Source organism: Fukomys damarensis, unplaced genomic scaffold, assembly GCF_012274545.1.
Source record: "Fukomys damarensis isolate Sample0158 unplaced genomic scaffold, DMR_v1.0_HiC HiC_scaffold_4, whole genome shotgun sequence".
NCBI lineage: Eukaryota > Metazoa > Chordata > Mammalia > Rodentia > Bathyergidae > Fukomys > Fukomys damarensis.
Window position 1 is genome coordinate 24,993,660 of NW_022900916.1, and position 20,958 is coordinate 25,014,617.

At 38.9% G+C, this 20,958-nt stretch overlaps 1 protein-coding gene across 3 annotated transcripts in view; it reads left to right on the forward strand.

The window, feature by feature from the left end:
- The first annotated feature begins 432 nt into the window (after positions 1-432).
- Positions 433-20,958, forward strand: part of Klhl7 (kelch like family member 7) — a 59,051-nt gene continuing 38,525 nt past the window's right edge. The window contains exons 1-5 of one of the 3 annotated variants that reach the window (XM_033757197.1): positions 911-973; positions 18,505-18,623; positions 19,132-19,234; positions 19,928-20,021; positions 20,335-20,459. In XM_033757197.1, coding sequence (XP_033613088.1) covers positions 18,531-18,623; positions 19,132-19,234; positions 19,928-20,021; positions 20,335-20,459 — 415 coding nt within the window. In that variant the 5' untranslated portion in view covers positions 911-973; positions 18,505-18,530. Of the gene's footprint in view, positions 974-18,504; positions 18,624-19,131; positions 19,235-19,927; positions 20,022-20,334; positions 20,460-20,958 lie in introns of all 3 variants that reach the window. The other 2 variants (XM_033757196.1, XM_010641110.3) reach the window with 2 other exon arrangements.

The window sequence follows — 20,958 nt, forward strand, 5'->3', positions numbered from 1 at the left end:
GGATTGAGTTCTGTTGCCCCGAGGATACTCAGAAAGTCTAGGCCCAGAGATTCCTGTACCTGACACCTGATCTCCATTTGAAACAAAATAAGCCAGTCTATTAAGTAGGCATTTCATACCAACGAGACACCAAGGGGACAGTATATTACTTTATAAATCCCAAGCAAATAAACCTTGTGTTCCGTGTAATGAGCCTTTAATTTGAAGTAGGGATACCCTCATAGCATTTAATATTTACTTAACTCCCACAATACGCCAAGTCCTGAAACCGCAGGGAGGAAAACAACCTTATGCTCTGGGAAATTACAGAGACATTTATTTGTGTTTCCACCGCCCAATCATCCAAAATAGAGAATCACGTAAACGATACCCTGGAAGTCAGCCATTGGCCCCAGCAAAAGCACGCGCGACCTTGAACCAATTCCGAGGCTACATTCGCTAGGCCGGGAAACCTACAAATCCCGGGAATGCACAGGCGACGCCCGCCGCCACTGTAAGTGCGCATCAAGGGTCGGAGTGGCGCCCGGGTGTGACGTCACAGACCACGCCCACGCCCGCCATAGGCCGCACCCCCTCGAGCGGAAGACGTAGGCTTTTTACCGGCTCCGGCTCTGCTAGATTCCTAGGAGCCCGCCAGGTCTTCTCCCTGAGAACGCCTGAGGAGCCTCCCGGCCCCGTGTCCCGCCGTGGTCGAGCCAGTGCTGCCGGCCGCCTGTCCACCCGGCATTTGGGCGCTACATGCCGCAGCCGCAGTCCTGACTGCGGCGTTGGAAAAACAGAGACCCAGCGAGCCCGGAGAGTGCGACCCCTCTCCCGGCGCGGCGAACCCGGGCTTGAGCGGAGCCGCGGAAGGATGGCAGCCTCTGGGGTGGAGAAGAGCAGTAAGAAGAAGACCGAGAAGAAACTTGCCGCTCGAGAAGAAGCTAAATTGTTGGCAGGGTTCATGGGCGTCATGAACAACATGCGGAAACAGGTACGGCCTCTGCGGGGGGCGGGCAAGGGGCGGGGGCCGGGACCTGGGCGGTGCGACCCTCCTCTCCCTTTGGCCTCGCCCGCCTTGCATCTTTGCACGCTTCTGATCTGCTCTTGCAGAGTCGCGTTTAGCAGCCCTGGAGTAATCCTAGTGCCTTCCTGTCCTCCAGTGATGTGGTTTCCAAGACAGACTCCTGGGAGACTCAGCGAGCTGGCCTTCGTCGTCGCGGGCTGTTTGTTGTGTAACAGCTCTGCCCTAGTTATCTCTTTGTGAGGCCAGGAGCCTTCCATTGGCTAGCTGTTTTAAGGTTTCGTGAGAGCTTGTGTGAAGAAGCCCGTTGTCACGGCCTAATCCCCCAAAGGGAGAAGTGTTGCAGACCTGAAATCGGCTACTCTTAAACAAGTTGCCTCAGAGCCCATCCTCGTGTTACCCAGGTGGAGCTAGTTTAAAAAGACAAATCCTCCAGCTTCTGTTAATTTAGAGCAGAAACACTCGTGGATAAATACTGTTGCTGTCTTCTAAGGACACTGTGTTCCTCTGTCGTTGAGAGGATTTCTTTGTTCTGTCTTTGATGTGTGGTACGTTCAGGAAAGTCTACACCACGTCGGCGAAAGGTGGGTTACGAAAAGAACAGATTTTAACGCTGGAGATGGTCAATAGAGAGGTTTTATTTATTTTTTTTAAAATTCTATAACATTTAATGTATCAGTAAACGTAGAAGAGTCGCTTGGTTACTTTTTGATGCTGTGAGCTCTACTTAGAAAAATGTACATGTGTTTTGTTTCCCATGGCCCTGTTTTCCAAGAGGACAAAGCAGGATATATACAGAACCTGGTTTGCTTATCTAGTGGTTCTAAGAGTATGAACAACAGAAGAATTTAAGATTTTTTGTGAAGATGCTAACTCCGCATTTCTTTAAGCACACGCTGATGGCAGGGATCTTGTCTTTGTTCACCAGCTCCCGGAACAGTACACCCCCTATGAACTGGGACTGTCGATTCTATGCCTACAGATCTATGGGAATGCCTACAGATCTATCCAGGCCTTTGCACTTAAGTATCTATGAATGGCTGAATTATTTTATGTAAATTAACTTTCGTATGTTACTTTTTACATTCCTGTTCTTTGATGTAACTCTTGTATTTACAGTATCACTAATTTCAAATTGCTGGTGCATTTAACTAGTGTCTGCCCTAATGGTAGTTTAACAGTTCAGTGCTCAGACTTGTTGAAGTCTCTTAATGGTAGTCTTCCACTCACTGAAACCTATGTGTTTTCAACTTGGACTGAAACGTTGTAGCATTACCTCATTCCTTAAATGGATAGGATGCAACTGGTTTACAGCATGGGATGTTTACTTCAGGAGGGAATTGTCTGAAACTATGTTTAGCTACCTGCTTTTAAAAATTGATTCACATACATTTTTAGGCTTAACTGTGGAGTATAGTAGCATCAATACAATTACTACATTACAGTTATTGAAAAACCAAGGTTGTGTTATTTAGTGGGGGAAGGGGGATGTTTGGTGAGCAACAAGGAATCTCTGCCCCAGTTCTTAACTGACCTCAATCTGTCTAATTTTCCTTTTATCAGTGACTTTGAATATGATTCAAATTGTTCTCCAGTAGCACTTTTACAAACTTCTGGAATTTTGCTTCTTTCCCAAGATACACAGTTTCATATGCAGATAATTTACATTATTTATTTGGTTCAACCTCATAGCACAGGAAAAATGTCATCGAGAAGGACAAAGGCAGTTGATGGAAATTGGCAGAAACAGAAGCTGGTCTGAGCCAGAGGAGGAATGTTTGAATGAGGACCGATTTTATGTTTTCTTGTTTTTTTAGTAAATATTTTGTTTTGTGACTATTTTTGCTTCCTCTTAGAACTTCATTGCATTAAGAATCAGGATAATAAGTGACTGGATGTCTGGGACTCTCCATGTATACCCAGAAGTATTCCTTCAAGAATTAAAAATACTTTGAAATTGGCATACCTCAGTTTTGATCCCTGTTCTACCACTGATTTGTTTGGTGACTTTAGATAACATAATGTAGAACATTTCATCTGTCCTGGTTGTCTTGGTGGTCCAAGTTAAGTTGCTATAATAAAATGCCCAAGGCTGAGCAATTTATAAAGAAAAGAAGCTTATTAGTTTCTTTATTCTGGAGGTTCAAGCGCATGGCTGGAATCTGTTATACTCTGATGAGGGTCACATGCTACTCCTTGAAAACCAGAAGGGAATAAAGGGTGCAGAAGAGAAACTTGCGTGTGAGAGAGATAAAGTAAGTGAACAAGACTGAGGGAGATGCCCGGCTCGCTTTATAACTCACTGTTGGGTTAACTGAGCCACTCTTGTGGGATCTACATTAATCCTTCATGAGGGTGGAGCCCCATAACCTAATTATGTCTTGAACCAGATTTAATTGCCAATGTACAGAGAAAAAGTCGGTTTTACAGAGCCACCAGCTTTAGAATTTTTGTTTTTTGAGACTGATTCTCACTGTGTATTACAGGCTGGCCTCAAAATCACAATGATATTCCTGCCTCAGCTTCCCAAGTGCTGGATTACAGGTGTGTGCCATCACTCCCAACCAGCTTCAGCTCTTGTGGAGCTTTTTCCTACATTCTTTTTGTCATTTCTAGCCTTTTTGGGGGGATGGACTATTACAAAAGTTTATTTAGTAAAAAGTTTAATATAAAAATGTAAGTGAGGGCTGGGGATTTAGCTCAGTGGTTCCACCACCTGCCTCACAAGGGCAAGATCCTGAGTTTGATCCCCGGCACCTCCCCCAAAAGAAAAAAGTAAATGATTCGTTTTTCCGTCATGATTCATTTTTCCATCATAGTGAAACAGGCTTTTTGGAGAGGAGACATGGATTTCTTTGCTGAATAGCTATTATTTAATCTCACTCCATGGCTTCTAGCTGATATTGTTTCCACATTCTGTATTACCACCCTGCCACCATTGTTCTGTTGCCCCTAGTTGTCTCCACACTTCCATATAGTACTAGTTTCATGAAGGGATGAAATTGTTGCAGTATTCCATGGATATGCCTACCACCATTAAATTTCAATGATAACTTTTTGTTCATGACTTTTCTTTTCAGTTCATGATAGTGAGCTTTGCTCATGGTATCTATTTGTAGGGCTCTGAGCTGCTTATTGCTTTTTGTTTTTAAGTGAGCTTTTCACGAAGTATACGATACATACTGGTTCAATGAGTTATTACAAAGTGCACAGACCACTAACAGAAAGAGAACATGACCAATAGTACACAAGAGGACCGCCATCCTCTTGGAGCCCTTCTCTGTCACCACCCTCTCTTATAAAATAAATAACTACTTTTCTATTGCCATGGATCCATGTTTATAAATAAATATAAATGGAGTCACGTAGTTTACTCTTGTATTGTCTTTTCTTTCTGTACTGGGAATTGAACACAGGGCCTTCACTCCAAGCCCCACCCTCTTTTAAATTTTTTTTTCTGTGAAACAGAGTCTTGCTAAATTGCCCAAGTAGGTCGCAAACTTGCAACACTCCTGCTCAGCCTTCCAGAGTGCTGGGTTACAGGCTTGTGTCACCTCATCCAGCCATTTCCCTAACTTTTTGTTTGGATAAATATTTTCTGACATACTACAGAGGTTCTACAAGACAGGGCCCGATCATAATCACTACTTTATGTATGCAAATGCTGTACTCTTATGTTGATAAATCCAGTTGTCCCTTAGCATTTGAGGGGCATGTTTTCAGAATTTCCTGAGTACCACTATAGTTTGCAGTCTCTCCACATTAAATGAGTTAAAGCATAATTAGAATTTTCTTTTGTTTTTGAGATAGGGCCTTTCCATGTAATTCAGGCTGGCCTCGACCTTCACTTTGTAGTCCTCAAACTCACAGTGATGCTCTCCTGCCTCAGCCTCCCAAATGCTGGGATTACAGGAGTGTACTACCACGCCAGGCAAGACATAATTAGAATTTAAAAGCTATGTTATAGCCCATATTGAGAGTTTTGAAAGAACCACAAAGATGATTGATGATTAGATAGCCTAAACAGTCAAATAGGCTTATTTTATTTGGTAGCTAAAATGATTTTGCTTCTGAACACTTACCTATCTAAGACTAAATTATAGCATATCATTTCATTTCCTGGGTCTCATGATAATCTGAACCTTCAAAGGTAAACTCTCAATAATAGTAACATTTCTTGAGCACTTACTCTGTACCAGTTCTGCAAAGTGTTTACATGCTTTCTGTTGTTTCTCATGACTTCCATTGGCAGTTCCATCCACGCCTTCCTATTCTTTTTAAAAATATTTTTATTAATATATATTTCAGTACATAATGGTTACATTCAGCATGACATATATTTTTTTCAACCTCTTTCCCTCTTTGTCCTCCCCCCTTCCTCCATATCGTGGTCCCTTCCCCTTTGCAAAATATCTATCTCCCTCTTTCCTATTATCTTTTCCTTTTTTTTTTAGTTTTACTTTCAGTTTCTCATATAAGAGAAACCATGCAATATTTTAGCTTATGTGTCTTATTTATTTCACTAAATATGATGCCTTCCCCTTTCAGTTTTCATTTTTTATTAGTACATTGCATTATGTAATGATTTTGTTCCTGATGTGAGGGTGGTACTTGTATATCACACAGCTCCATTCTTTTTCATCATTCCCTCTACTCCCCCCATCTCTTAATCCTCTCCCCATTTGAAAAGATCTATCTCTTTGCTTCCTATTATCTGGCTTTTATTTTGCTCTTTATATTCTGGGTTTCTCATATAAGGAAAACCATGTAATATTTAAGACATTGTGTGTCTGATTTATTTCACTTAATATTAAGGTCTCAAGGTACCTCCATTTTCTTACAAATGATTCACTTTTTTTCTTTATGCAAAGTAGTACTCCACTGTGTATAAATACATTTTCTTTATCCATTCATTATCAGCTGCTTCCAAGATTTAGCTTTTGTGAATTGTGCTTCTATAAATACAAGTTTGCAAATATCATTGTAAAATGATTAAATGAAGACTTAAAAGTTTTTGAGAAGATACCTGAAAAGGGAATAACTGAGACAAATGGAATTTCTAGTTTTAGTTTTTTAAGGATTCTCCATATTGATTTCCATTGTGGTTGTACTAGTTTACATTCCCAACAACAACAAAGAACCTTCCTATACTTAACTCTCTTCTCTTGTCTATGTAGCTTAGGTGCTATTGGTCTTCTCTTCACTCTCGTTCCACTGTCTGAGTTTTCCTGACCCTCTATTCTTTTTTTCATGTCCATCTGGCAAAATTTTAGCATTAATGACTGTTTACCTTTTTTGTGCAAGATTTCCAAGCACAGCTGGAAAATGTTTTATTTTTTTATCATTATTGTCCAGGTAAATCCTTGGCCACTAACTGCAACTGGGCAGTCCATGCTGGTAGGCAACCCAACCTCTCATTATATTGTTTTCCTCTAATATGAGTACCCTCACTTTGATCAGATCACCCCTTTTGACATGGATACATAGAAGCCATTACTCTGGAACTGTCCTGCACTTCTTTCCACCACCTAAACTGAATCTTTTTTAACACTTTGGCTTTTTTCATTCTACTACAGTGTAGAAACTGCCTCATTGTTTTGAGCAAATCCTAATTATAAGGCTTTGGCTTCTTAGCATTAACTTTCTCAGAAAAGCTATACTGTTGGTCTTTGCTGAGCATCTTTAACTTGTTTCTGTTCTTGATTCTTGCTGTCAGCATTTAAACATGTTTTAGCCTCTCAGTTTCAGCATATTTTAACCACCAAACCTATTCACCTATATTAATCAGCTTACTCTTGCCTTAGACTAAATAGCTGACACACACAACTTGAAGGGAGAAAGATTTATTTGGGCTCAGTTTCAGAGGTTTCAGTCCATGGTTGGCTGGGCATGGCAGAGGAAAGGTGCCTCACCTCCCAACATCCAGGAATCAGAAGGAGAATAAAGAAGGGCCAGAAAGAGGATAGTCCAGGGATAAGGATATGCTCTTCCAGGTTATGCCCCCAGTCAGGTGTATTCTTTGGGGATCTACTTCCTCCAACCAGGTCCCACCTCCTAACAGCACATTCAGCTGTGAACTCCTAGGTGGATATTTTCTGGTTGATTGATTGTACAGGTGACTGAACCTAGGGCCCTCACACACTGATCTGTGTCCCCTACCCTTTTTATTTATTTATTCATTTTTGCTTTTGAAATGGGTTTGACTACATTGCCTAGGCTGGGTTTGAACTTGCAATCCTCCTACCTCAGCCTCCCAGAATGCTAGAATTATAGGCATGTGCCACTGTACTGGCTTCATCTAGATTAATCCATTGATGTAGTTATTGCCCCATGATATAGCCACCTTCCCAAAGCCTCATCTCTGAACACACCCTTTGGGCCAACATTTTTTATCTAAACCATAGTATCACTGATTCTTATTTTTAATATTCTCTTCTAATAACTCTTCCCTCAGTTAAACCCAAAAGTTGGTGTTATGGCTTGCATCTAATTGTCCCCCCAAAGTCTCATGCAGTCATAGGTGGGGCTTTTTTTTTTGGAGGTAGTAGGATCTAGAGTGTGTGCTGCTGGGATCAAGGATGTGATGCTGGATTGATTCATGGTGCAATTCTAGGATTAAGGCTGCCCCACCTGGGTATGAGTGCTGCCTGCGCTAAGGGTAGATAGCCTAGATATAAGAACCCGAAAGAGGGTCCTGGCTTGTTTGTCACTTGCTGCTTGTTGCATTATGCTGCCATGAACTATTGTTTCTCCTCTGCGATGTCCCTCTGCCATCCCACCCAGTTTTGGAGCCAACCATGAACTGAAGCCTCTACAGGTTACGAGCCAAATAAACCTTTCATCCTTTAACCTTGGGTATTGGGTATTTTGTCTCAGCAACAAAAAAAGTAACTAAGACAGTTGGTAATTTCACTGCCTTTCCTTACCATTTACTTACTGCCCTGTCTATATAATTGACTTTCTAACATTCCTTCAAATGAATACTTGAGAACCCTCTGTGTAGTAGGTATTTTACTAGATTCCACAATAGCAATACTAAGCAAAACCTATCAGTTTCTATTGTTATTTATTTATAGTCTAGGAGAGAGAGCCATTAGTCAGGCAAGTATAAAAATAAATGTAAAATCGCAATACTGGTTGGTGTTAAGGTACAGTGAAGGCAGTAGATGGGTGATTTGACCAGGAAAGTTCCCTTGAGGGACTGGTGACTGAGAGCTGACTTAAGAGTAGGTCAGTTAAGCAGAAAAAGGGAAGAGCTTCTCTTGTAGTGAGAACAACATAATGCGGAAACCCACTGTATTTTACAAGGTCAATACAAAACTTATTAAGGCAGAGCATAGAATTTAGCAGGGGAAGATGGTGTAGGATGAAATTGGTGAAGTCGCAAGGGACTTGCCCAGGCATTACTTTATAAGTCAAATGAAGCATTTTTCCATTATTCTAAAATAAGTATGTGGGGTTTGATGATATCTGTTTTCTTTTGAAAAAGATGGCTTTCTACTCTGTGGTGAGTGAACAAGAGCACTCTGAGTGGTTGCTGCCAGGCTAGCAGGAAGTTGTTGTGGTCCAGTGAAAGATTATAGTCCTTTGTACTGAGGTAGTAATAGCAGCAACTGCAACATCAGTGAAGAAAAGATATATTCAAAAGACTAACTACTACTGTATAAATTATATGAGATTAGATCATTTGACAGTGGATTTTGCTTAAGTTTGAAAAACAGATGTAAAAGGCTTTTCTCTTGAATGAAAAGATGAAAATAAAGTGTTTGTAGATGGGGAGGGGAGGAGGGGGTGAAGGAAGGGTAGAGGTAAGGGGAAAAAATGAGAATCAAGACTTGTCATGTAGAGGTACAAGATCCCAACAATGAATGTAACTGTACTGTATCCCTAAAATGTACCAATAAACTCAATTAAAGCTGAAAAAAAAAAAGGCTTTTCTCTAGAAGGAGAATTGTGTGTACCTGCCTGTATGTGATGTTGGGGGCAGAGATAAAGGACCTGACAGAATTGGAAGAGAACATTTTTTTATCTTTATTCCATCAAAAGAAAGAAAATGAGGGTGGATGTGGTGGTGCACACCTGTAATCCCAGCACTCAGGAGGCTGAGGAAGGAGGATCGCCATGAGTTCAAGGCCAACCTGGGCTGCATACATAGTTCAAGGCAGCCTGCACTACAAAGAAAAACTGTCTCAGAAACAATAAATAAGCAGCAAGAAATAAAATGAGGTACTGTGAGCTCATATCTCCATTTCTTCCTAACTGCCCACTTGAGAAAGGGTAAATCTAAGTGAGAATTAGACATTGCTTGTTTTATTAATGGTAAAGTTACTCTGACAAGAACCACATTCTTCTTAAGGTCTCCCTCTGCTAAGCAGGACAGTTAAGCTGTATCATGTGGTGGACTCCTAGCAGCTAGGTTTGCACCTCAGCCATCTCTTTCCTCTGTAGGATATCTGAATATGCATTTTCCAAAACATAGATAATGGAGACACAGAGGGGTGATTAAAAGGACTACCCCACATCATCTGAGCAAAGAATTTCTCAAGTTCTCACTTTCCAATTGTGTTTATTAGAGAAGCAGTGTACATAGGAGATCACCAAGTTTTTGCTCTTAAGTCAATATAGTAGTGTGTGTTATTGTGTCATTTGACTGATAATCTTTAAACTCTGGGTTACGAATCTTAGAGGGCTGAGTGGTGGAATTTAAGCACCAAAGATCAATCCAAAGCCCTCAGCACAAATAAGCTGGACCACGTAGCTGTGAGTTTCATTTCCAATTTGCCTCATCTTTTGGGCCTTCTATTTTCTTACTAGCATAGGGAATATTTTGTTCTATTTTAAATGTTTATAAAATGTTTATAATGCAGGTGCTCTCCTCTACCAATAACTGCTATTTTGTGTTTCCTTACAAATTAGTTAAGTTACTTAAAATTTATTCCAGATGGTTTTGATTTTTTTTTTCCAGAACCAGGCATCGAATTCAGGACCTTGCACTTGCGAGGCCGGTGTGGTACCAGCTAGATGGTTTTGAAATGGGTAGTTAATGCCATAACTTTGAAATTAAGTTAATGCCATGTCTTGAGAAACTTTCAGGCTGGAAGTTCACTTCCATTCCCTATCTCAACATATTTAGCATCATTCATTACTCCCTTGATGTTCTGCACTAAACCAAATGACAATTTAAAACACTCCGTCTAATTCCACACTAACATCGTAAGATCCCACAGAACTTTACTACTTGAGCCATGGCATTATTCATTTCCCGTAACTATGTTCTATGTTCATTCTCGTATTCATCCTCTTCCTGCCTTCCTCCCTCCTTAACCTCCCTTCCTTTCTCCAAAGTAGGGAGATAGATCTGTCTCACATGGAAAGGGGATCAAGAGATGGAGGGAGGGAGGGGAACAGGATAAAGAAAAATAACTACAATGTGTTGCACTGTACCATCTCCCCACAAGGAACATAAACATTATGTACTGCAAACATGTACTAACAAAAAAATGAAAAAAGGCAATTGAATTCCAAATGCCCGCTCTTCCTGGTTTCTTAACTGGCCAGAAAAGCTTGCTTAAGTGCTTGGGTACAGTCAAGGTAGCTTCTTTAGCAGTCCCTGCCTGGGCTGTTTCTCATTGGAATGGATTTAGTGCGTGTAACAAGTCCAAAGACAATGTCTCCAATTTCAAGGTGGTTGGTGCCATAGTTTTCAACATGTCAAAGGATCCTAGAACTCTTATAATTAGCACACCCTTATCTCCCATCTCTATACTGTACTGCAAAGATGCTAACAGATGATTATAAATTTAGCCTACTTTATTGTTCCCACAAAAACAAAACATAAATTCTTGTTTCTAGAACAGTTTTCAAAGAAAACTTGAGAAAATAAATTTTTTATCTTTTGACAGGTCATTGTTGGCTATCTGTAATCTTTAGTGTCAGACTAAACTTGTGGGAGGAATTGGTCTGTCAAGAGGCTATAGGGGCACTACTTACGACCTTTAGAAGATAATTTATCTGTGTGTTGTGATGCTTTTCTAGTATATGACTTTTGTCTTGAGCAAAGTGTTAGAAAATTTCCATGGAGTAGACTCAGCTACTGAGAAACCTAGTGTTTTCTTTCTTTCTTTGTGTCCCTCTTGCACATTTTAAAGTTCAGGTTCTTTTTTGAACCCTTTCTTCTTGGCAATTGAGTGCTGAATGATTGAGCTCTGGCTAGTGACAGAACCTTCCCTCCCATTTGAGGGCCGAGTGATCCACATTTGTAGTAGGCATTTCTGCCCTTCCTGATTGTCCTGCACCTTTATGTATCTTTGTGATCCTGTCTTGTGGTGATGTTCATTATATCTATGAATCCTGCTTCTTGGAGTGTTTCTTTTCATCTCCCTTTGCCTCAGCTGAAAAACAACCCAAACAGATTCCTTTAAGGCTTGTAGTTCCGTAGGGGCCAAAATACCCTTTACAGTGTAGTCCTCAAAACCTTGCCTTCCACGTAGTATTTGATTTTTCCAGGTCTTGGAAACTCAGTGGCGGCAGGTACATTCCGCTTACTAATTTGTGCCAAAATGGGTTATGTCTCTAGTGTCTCTCTCTTTTCAAGCCACCCCAGCTGACTTATTAAACTGCTGAAGTTAAATCTTTTTCATTCTACATTTTTTTTATGTAGTCTAGTATTTATTTTATGTTATAGCAGGTACATTTGAATTTCAAAAATTTAAAACATAAAAAGTGGTTAGGGACTAATAATTGTATCAACAGTTGATAAATGTGTAAGATTGTTATACAGCAGGATACAATGGTAGTGCTAATGCCAACAGGACACCAGCCAGGGATGTTAGTCTAAAAAGTATCTCTAAGCTTTATACAAGCGATAACATATGCTGCTGTTACAATTTCAGGCTTCTAAGACTGCCAAGCAGTGTTAAACATTTTTAATGTTATACAGTGTTATTTAGTTTGGCAAATGTCTCAAAATAAAGTAGAAATGTATTCACAACATCACAGAAATGCACATCAAAGTTTTTTTTCAGTAAGAACCATAGGTACAGATCAGAACTCTTCCCTATATGAAATAATTTACACACAGATGAATGCTATAATATCACTATCTAAAATAATCACTAAATACAGTTCTTTTTCAGAAATAAATAGGCAAAGTTTTTCATCAAATATCAAAAACATGTTTTTCAAACAAATGATACTCTAAAATTCTAAGAATAATCTCAGGGAATTCATTGAATGTGCAACCTAAATCTACCAAGTATGTCATAGTACAACCATATTAAGAAACCAATGATCAGAAAATACAACCATATGAAAGAAATTTATAATCCACAAAAATCATTTTTCAGGCCTTATGGTAAAATTGTTCCACAGTTTACAGATAAATCCGAGGCAACAAAAATGCATGCTTGTCTTAAATGAATAGATATTCTATGCAGAAGATGTAACGTTTTGTTTGTAGACAACATGGTGTGCATTTCTTAGCAACACATAAGGAAAATGAGATTCCAAAAGATCCACTGTCAGAAATGGTGAATCCTGTACAATCATATCTAGTAAATAAACAGATTCTCTATTTTGTGTTGTAGTTTCATATAAAGCTGACATTGCTTAGATAAAAGTACTTTTCTCCTTTTTCTTTTCAGTTTTGTTTTGCTGACGTACTGCTGCTTCCTTCCCTGCCTCCCTCCCTTCTTCCCTACCTACTGCCCTTCATTCCTTCCTTTTGTCCTACTTTGGCTCAAACTTGCAGTCTTCCTGCCTCAGCCTCAGTGCTGGCATTACAAGCATGCACCACCATCTATCTAATGCTTTTCTTACTAAATGTTCCATAGTAGAAAATAGGTCCATGTTCAGGAATGTGTTGATTGTTACTACCAGCCTTTACCTCTCTTGAAATGTAATCTACACTTTCTTAGTCTTATATCCACAGACTCCTAGATATATTCTGCTATAGCATCTATCACTCCTGTTTTCTCACTAGTATCATCTTGAAAATTACTTAATATAAGAAATACTTTTTCAAGTCTGTCTGAATTTACTGTAATCCTCTATTACACAAGTTTTATTAAGGGAAGCCCTCTAGTTGGGGGGAGGTTGCTTTTGCTTTTGCTTTAAGAGAAATCTTACAAAAATTTTCCTAGATCTGGGCTGTGAGATAACTATTTACTCCAGAATTCTTTTTCTTAGTTCTTAATTGGCCTGTATTACTGTCCTCAAATAAACAGCAAAATAGCTCATTTTTCCTTAGTTTTACCATTTAAAGGGCAGTTCTACTAAAGTGAATTTCCTTTTCCTTCCAACACTATATTTGGCGTAACTTTTCTTATATTTTTCTTGGAAATCTCCACTTTTCTCTAGCTTAATTTGGTTATCTGTTTTTCTTTCACTTTCCCACTTGGTGGTACAGATTTGTTTTTGTTTAAATCTAGTCCTGTTTTTCTTTGCTTTTCTGAACAGACATGATCCCTAGATTATTAAGGCTTTATTGAGGCTTTTCTAGTAATCCAAAAAGATTATTTACCCCATACAGTAAGGACTCCATTTCCCTTTTTTCAGTGATTGAAGTCCCTGACCTAATTGTGGTTGACTCTGCAGTCTGCTCAAGGGTGTATAGCCAGGGCCAACATGAAATCACACTGGGAAGGGCTGAGTGTAGAACCTTGTTGACAAGCCACCTAAATCCAAAGGTTAGTCATTCCTCAGTCTCCTCCTTGGGGTTTGATGAAGAAAGAATCAAATCTGGGTCCTCCTATTCATGATAGCACATATCATTAAAAGCTGGAATCTCATAGGTTTTGTAGTTCATGTGGATCTAGAAGCTGCCTTTGGCAGGCCAGCCTGGCAAATGTGATGAAGAGTAAAGGATTATTGCTTCAGCAAATGCCTAAAATGCCCAGATATTTTGAGGTGAGCCTTTCCTAGAACTGAAGGCTTCTTCCTGAAAAGCCCCCAAAGAGTGCAAGCACCAACACAGTAGTACACCAAAGTTTCTGTCTTTCTCTCTGATGTATTGAATGCTTGTGTGAATGGATTTAAGGGACTCTTCTCCAGTTCTAATTTTGAACACTTGAGAAGCAGTCATAGGAGATGGATAAATTAATAGTGAAAACAGACTGAAAGACATAGCTTTTACCTGAGTATAAAATTGGGCTTCTTGTTCTTTGTCCCCTGAACTAAACTTAGCCACTCAGGTTGAGGAACAGCAGCCAATGAACAGAAACACTCTTCCCTATGCTAAGGAGCAAGCCCTCCTGAATGGGCTGTGTCCAGTTTTTGGACCCGCTTCTAGAAAGGAGGCCTGGTTGTGCATTTGATGAGCTCTATCACGCTATTGCTCATCCTGTAGTCACTGTCCCACATGTGGAAAAAGACCGAAACCTCCTTCCTAGTGCTTACCTTCCCAGAGGAGGAAAAAGTGCGTTAGGAGTGAAGAATCTAATGTTTTCCCTAAATGGTTATCTCAGTACCATTTTTCTTCAGTTAACTAATCACCTAATTCTGTGGGGGGTTTTGTGTTTGTTTTTTTGTTTTGGGGGAGTTTTTTTGTACCAGGGATCAAATTCAGGACCTTGCACTTGCAAGGCAGGCATGGTGCCACTGAGCTAAATCCCCAGCCTTCCTACTACATTTTAAAAAATTAATAAGACGTTTTAGAGCACTTTTAGGTTTTTAGAAAAATTGAATAGGAAGTACTGTTTCCATTTTTCTCTCACTTTGCCTACAGTTAAACAGTTACCTTGCATTAATGTACATTTGTTAAAACTGGTGAATCTGTGTTAACTAAAGTCCACAGATTACATTAGTGTCTACTCTTTGTACATGTTATGAACTTTGACACTTGAGTGATAATACATAGCCATGATTACAGTGTAGTACAGAATAGTTCGGTGCCCTAAATATCCTATGTGTTCCAGCTTCTTTCCACATTTTTTAAATGGTATCTTTATTATCGCTTAGTGAAAAGTCCTCACATTTCTTAGTTTGCTTTTGTTTTTTTTTGTTTTTTTTTTAAAGGGTCTCAACTGTGTAGTTCAGGCTGGCCTTGAACTTATTGTATAGCACAGGGTGGTCTCAACTTGTAGGAATCCTCCTGCCTCAGCCTCCCAAGTGCTAGGTACAGACCTATACCACCATGCCCAGATGTGTAAGTTTATAAAGGATTCCAGATGTGTAAGTTTATAAAGGAGAAAAAAATATTAAAGGATTAAAATTAGCAACTAACTAGCAGTTACAGAAAACAGACAAAAATGCAATGTAATACATAGCATAAAAAATATGTAAGATGAACATGTTATCAGATGTATAAGAAATAAACTAAAACCTACTAAAAAATGATATTAGTGACTAAGTCACTGTCTAGTCTGTTTTCTGCTCCTGTAACAATACCAGAGACTGGTTAGTTTATAAATAATAGAAATTTATTTGGTTCATGGTTCTGCAGGCCGGAAGTCCGGGTCTTTTGTGTTGTATTATCCCAGGGTGAGAGGCAAGAGGCATGCATACGAGACAGGAAATGTAGCCAAACTCCTTCTTTTTCTCAGGAACCCACTTCTACAATATATTCCTGCTCTAACAGCATTATAGCTTTCCTTTGCTGTGACAAAATACCTGACATCTACAGTGTAAAGGAGGTGGGTTTGTTTTGGGGTCTCTGTTTCAGAAGTTCAGTCCATGGTTGGCTGGCTCCAAGGCAGGAACGTGGTGAAGCATGTGGTAGATGAAGGATCCTCAACTCAAGGCATCTGGGAAGCAGAGAGCAGGGTAAGAAACAGAGAGGAAAGGACAAGGAAACAGATGTAGTCCCCAAGTCATGTCCCCAGAACACCCAGACATACTTGGTGTGCTTTACTAACCTCCTAGGTACCTCAAACCAATCAAGTTCATAATCAAGATGATTCATCACAGGTCCTCCCTTTGTCAACTTGACACCCAAATATATCTCCGTAAACCCTGCTTAATGTCCAAATACAGATAACAAGGTAATAATTCTACCTAACATGGTATAACTGTCCTGCATACAAAGTCTTTCGACAAAGTCTCAAAAGTTCAAATCCAAAGTCTCTCTGAGACGGAGGCAAACTCTAGCTGTGGGCCCCTGTAAAAATAAAAAAGAAAGTAACATGTTCCCAGGATACAATGACACAGGGTAAGCATTTCCATTCCAACAGGAAGAATGGAAAGAAACCAAAACAAGACTGAAACTTAGCAGGGCAGATATTCAGCCCTGTGCTCCATGTCTGGCATCTGGTGGCAAGATGTGGGCTTCAGAGGGCAAGGGCAGCCCCACTCCTGGTGCCAGTTTTCTGTATTAGTCAGCTTTCCATTGCTGGGACAAAACACTTGACATACACAACTTAAAAGACAGGTAGGGTTTATTTTAGTTCATGGTTTCAGAGATTTCTGTGCATAGTAGACTGGCTCTAAGGCGGAAACATAGCAGAAGGACATGGCAGAGGAAAGCTGCTCAGCCGTGGCATTTGGAAGCAAGAGAGCAGGGGAAGAGCTAGAGAAGAGACAGGAGAGCAGACAGTAGTCTCCAAGGGGTCCCCATGATACACCCAAACACCTAGAAATGTGTTTTGCTGATCTCCTGGGCATCTCTCAAGCCAATCAAATTCACAGCCAAAGATTATTGAGAATTAATCCACTCATAAGGGGAGAGCACTCATGACCTAATCATGTCTTAAATTTTCCACCTCTTAATACCATCACAGTAGCAATTAAATTTCAACAGAAGATTTGGAGGGGACGTTCAAACCATAGCACTCACAAAGTCTGTGCCTTTTACAAGAGACTGAAGATTCAAAAAGCTGAGAACTTTTTAAATGCAAAGATACAACAAATATAGAGAGACATGAACAGAAGAATTGCAAAGTAATTTTGCTTATGTTAAACCAGTAAACATATATTATTCAAGCTTAGGGTTTTAAAAAATTTCTAACTCTTCAACTTACCTAGAACTTCGTGCCTGTTTTATTCTGCAAATTACCTGGGTTTCTGTCTTCTCATTGTCTGGATATACTTCTTCCTTAGCTAATTAGCAGGGCAGAGAACCACTCTTTGTAGGTCAGTCTCATCCCTTCTCAAAACCTATTAGTCAATTCTAGTACCTATGTGCAAATAAATGTACCATTTGGACACAGATGATCTCTCCACTTCACCCCCACTCACATACAACATTCATATTAGACCAAAATTATTATATCAGATTCATATTAGACCAAAATTCAGTTGCCATATAAAGATATCAATTTCTCCAAATTCTTGAATGTGTGTAAATTCATTTAACTTATAAATCCCTGATTTCGTAGTATGCCTTGAAAATGTTTTTGCTCTGTTTCGGTTGAGCCCCGTGTTTTCTGGAAGTTCCCCTCAGTAGCTGTAGATTCCTCCCCTATAAGAATTTAAGAATTCTGTGATGTGGTATGCTCTGATTTGCTTGTTACTCTATCCATTTTCCCTTTCCAGTTCCTGCAGCTACCTTTGTACCATCCCTAGGCCCAGGTGTTTCTTAAAAAATTTATTAGCTTGGGCCAGGGATTTGGTTCAGTGGTTCTGCCGCCTGCCTTGTAAGCACAAGAACCTGAGTTCGATCCCTGGTATCACAAAAAAAAAAAAAAAAAACTGATTAGCTTGTTTTGGTGATAACCAAATAGTTAACTCGGTTATATTCTTTGGTGTGCTATATGACAAAATAATCTGAGAGCCTACTATGTACCCTTTCTCAATTTAAAAGAAATAAAAGTTTAAAAACAACATACTGTGGAGGTTTTACTAGCAACTGTACATGTAGTTGTTAGCTATTAGCAGTCTGTATATAATCTCTAGCCCTAAACCAGTGGTGGCAAACCCACAGCATGCACGCTGCAGCTGGCTGTTTATCATTGAAAGCTCCAAAAGGTTCACTATCGCTGCCCTAACGTATTGACCTTTTTTTTTTTTAATCTTCAAATAAGCTGTAAAAGTGATATTTTATGTATCTTTTAGCTTGTCACTTGCAGGCCTGCTTCCTTTCTTACTGTAAGCATTACCATCTTAATTGGATTTTATTCACAAAAATAAGAAATGGCAACGACTTAAGTAAAATATTTCGATATTTTAGCAAAATGCTTATTTGCAGAAAAACTACCAAGCCATTATTCACATATGTAACAGAGAGGTTTTTGGTTTTTACTTTGAGTATATTGATACCCTCATATTCCTGTACCTAGAAGAGTACTTAATACATTGAGGGTGCTGAAGTTTCTGTACCTGCCCAACCTGTAGGTTGTTACTTTAGCTCCATTAAGAAATTGAAATTTTATTTGATTTTTGAAAAGGACATTTATTTTTCCTTGAAAATCATCTATAAAATTTATAGTAATTATGTAGCTCAGTGGCACTGTGCTTGCCTGGCAAGTGCAAGGTCCTAGTTCAATCCATAGTAAATCTTAACTTTAAAAAAATAGTTCATTTTTTTTTCCAACATTGTAATTGCTTACTCTAGATCTCCCTTTTCCCAGCAGTCCGTGAGGATAGCATTTTGGCTATGGTCAGAGATCAAAATTTAAAACTGGCTCCTATCCAGTTTCTACCAAAAGTGTGCTTGAGAGAAGAATTACTTAAGGAAAGATTGCTGAAGGTACATTTGGTTCATCTGCTCTGTGTATCTGCACTATTTTATTTCAGGTTAGATCTATGAGGGCTACTTTCTTATGAGATACAGTTTCTGCTCTGCAGTTTATCTGAGATAACTGGGAAAAATCATATAAAAAGTTTGCTGTGTTTGAAAAATTGTCAAGGCATTGCCGTTATGTCATTTAATTTCCTGCAGAATAACACACTCTAAGAAATACCTTGGGATTTGTGTCAGGAAAAAAAATCCTTGGGGGATTAGTAAACTTTGTTACTGATTATGGAGAAATTTTTTTTTTTCCTTTTTACTGTTGGGAAGCTCGGTGCCAAATTTTGGTACTACTTGATAGCAACTCTCTAAATACTTTCTAAATGTATCTTACATAAACAAATTCTGTGCTAGAAAAAGAATGGATTTAAGTGGAAAATAGAGTTAATGCATTTGGTAAGACCTGTTTATGCATTGTAAGGTAGGCCTAGTATGCCCCTTCTAATGTTATGTATTTTTTCATTAGAAAACACTATGTGATGTGATCCTCATGGTCCAGGAAAGAAAGATACCTGCTCATCGTGTTGTCCTTGCTGCAGCCAGTCATTTTTTTAACTTAATGTTCACAAGTAAGTATTGTAAGGTAAAACCTTATTTTTCTCTATGAGAAATAGATGAGATCTAATATTTGTCATTTTTCCTTTAGCATTTAAAGCTGTAGAAGAGCAAAGTAGTCAAGTGATGACTGGTCAGAGGGAAAAAGATGTCCTTTCATTAGCACTAAGGGCTCAATGTCTTTGGTGATGAAAATATAGCTTCTACTAACACCACCCTACCCATGTTTTTTTTCCTTCCTAACCTCAAGTAGAAAGGCAGAGGAGCAGATATATTTCATGATAGTATAGCTAGCAGGTTATATTAAAAGAAGGCAAAGGGAAAAATATAGCTATTGTAGTGAAAAGAACCTTATATTTGGAGTTGAGAACTGAGTCCCAGTCCTGGTTCTTCTGTTTAGTATAGTTTTATGGTCTTAATCAAATTTAATACTGTATATGCCTCCAGTTTTCCCTTTGGTGTTCTACCTATATGAAAGCCTGGCAAGCAGTAGATGACTACATGATTATCATTGTTCTCATAGGTTTATTCCAGCTATATCAACTAGTTTGCTCATAACAGTTTAAGAATACTGCTAAACTATTTTAGGAATAGGGAGAAATTAAATCTAGTCTACATATTTAACATGCCCTGGACTATTCTGGTTCCTCAGTTAAACTCATTCAGGGTGCTGCTGATGCCATTTCTGTTTCTCTTCTTCATTTTAGCTAACATGCTTGAATCGAAGTCTTTTGAAGTAGAACTCAAAGATGCTGAACCAGATATTATTGAACAACTTGTGGAATTTGCTTATACTGCTAGGTAAGTTTAGAAAACTAATTTCTCTTTTAGAGGAGTGGGCTATGGTAGCAAAGCATTGTTATAACAAATTGGTGTGCTGCAGATTCTTCAGAGCAAAACACTACAAGGATGGAATTGGAGAGTCTTGTACCATGTGAGAGTACATTCTACAATAATTTTTTTTTTTTTTTTCGGGTACTGGGGATTGAACTCGTGTCCTTGCGCTTGCAAGACAGGCCACCGAACCACTGAGCTAAATCCCCAGCCCATCTACAATAATTTTTTAAATAATAAAAATTTGAGGACATTAAAATTCACTTTAATTTATTTGCAGAATTTCTGTGAATAGCAACAACGTTCAGTCTTTGTTAGATGCAGCAAACCAGTATCAGATTGAACCTGTGAAGAAAATGTGTGTTGATTTTTTGAAAGAACAAGTTGATGCTTCAAATTGTCTTGGTAAGAAATATCAACTTTCTGGTACTTTTTAAAAATCCTCATTGTTTATTTAAAAAAAAAAACATGGAGATAAATATCCTCACTTAATCTTAAAGACTTTGTCCACTAGAACATTTTCTAGGAGTAACTTTTAAGAGTGACTTAGATTTATATTTGCCTGGGCAGCATCAAATGCAATAAATATTGTATCAACATTCTTCAAAATGTAGAATGGCCTTTTAAATGAGTTTTTATGTATCAAGGGGAAGACATACAGATTGCATCTATTGATGATATGTTGTATGATAAACATGCTTTTATCCAAGTACTTGTGATATGCTAAGGTCTGTTGCTAATTTAAAAAAAAAGCCTGAGGTCATATATGTACCTGCCTACGGTCATGTAATACCTCCAGCACATGAAGGAGCTGGGATTAGAATTCACATAATCAAATCATACTGTACTTGGCTGCCTTTCCACATTATCAAATATGCTATTTTGCACTAGAAAACATAATTCT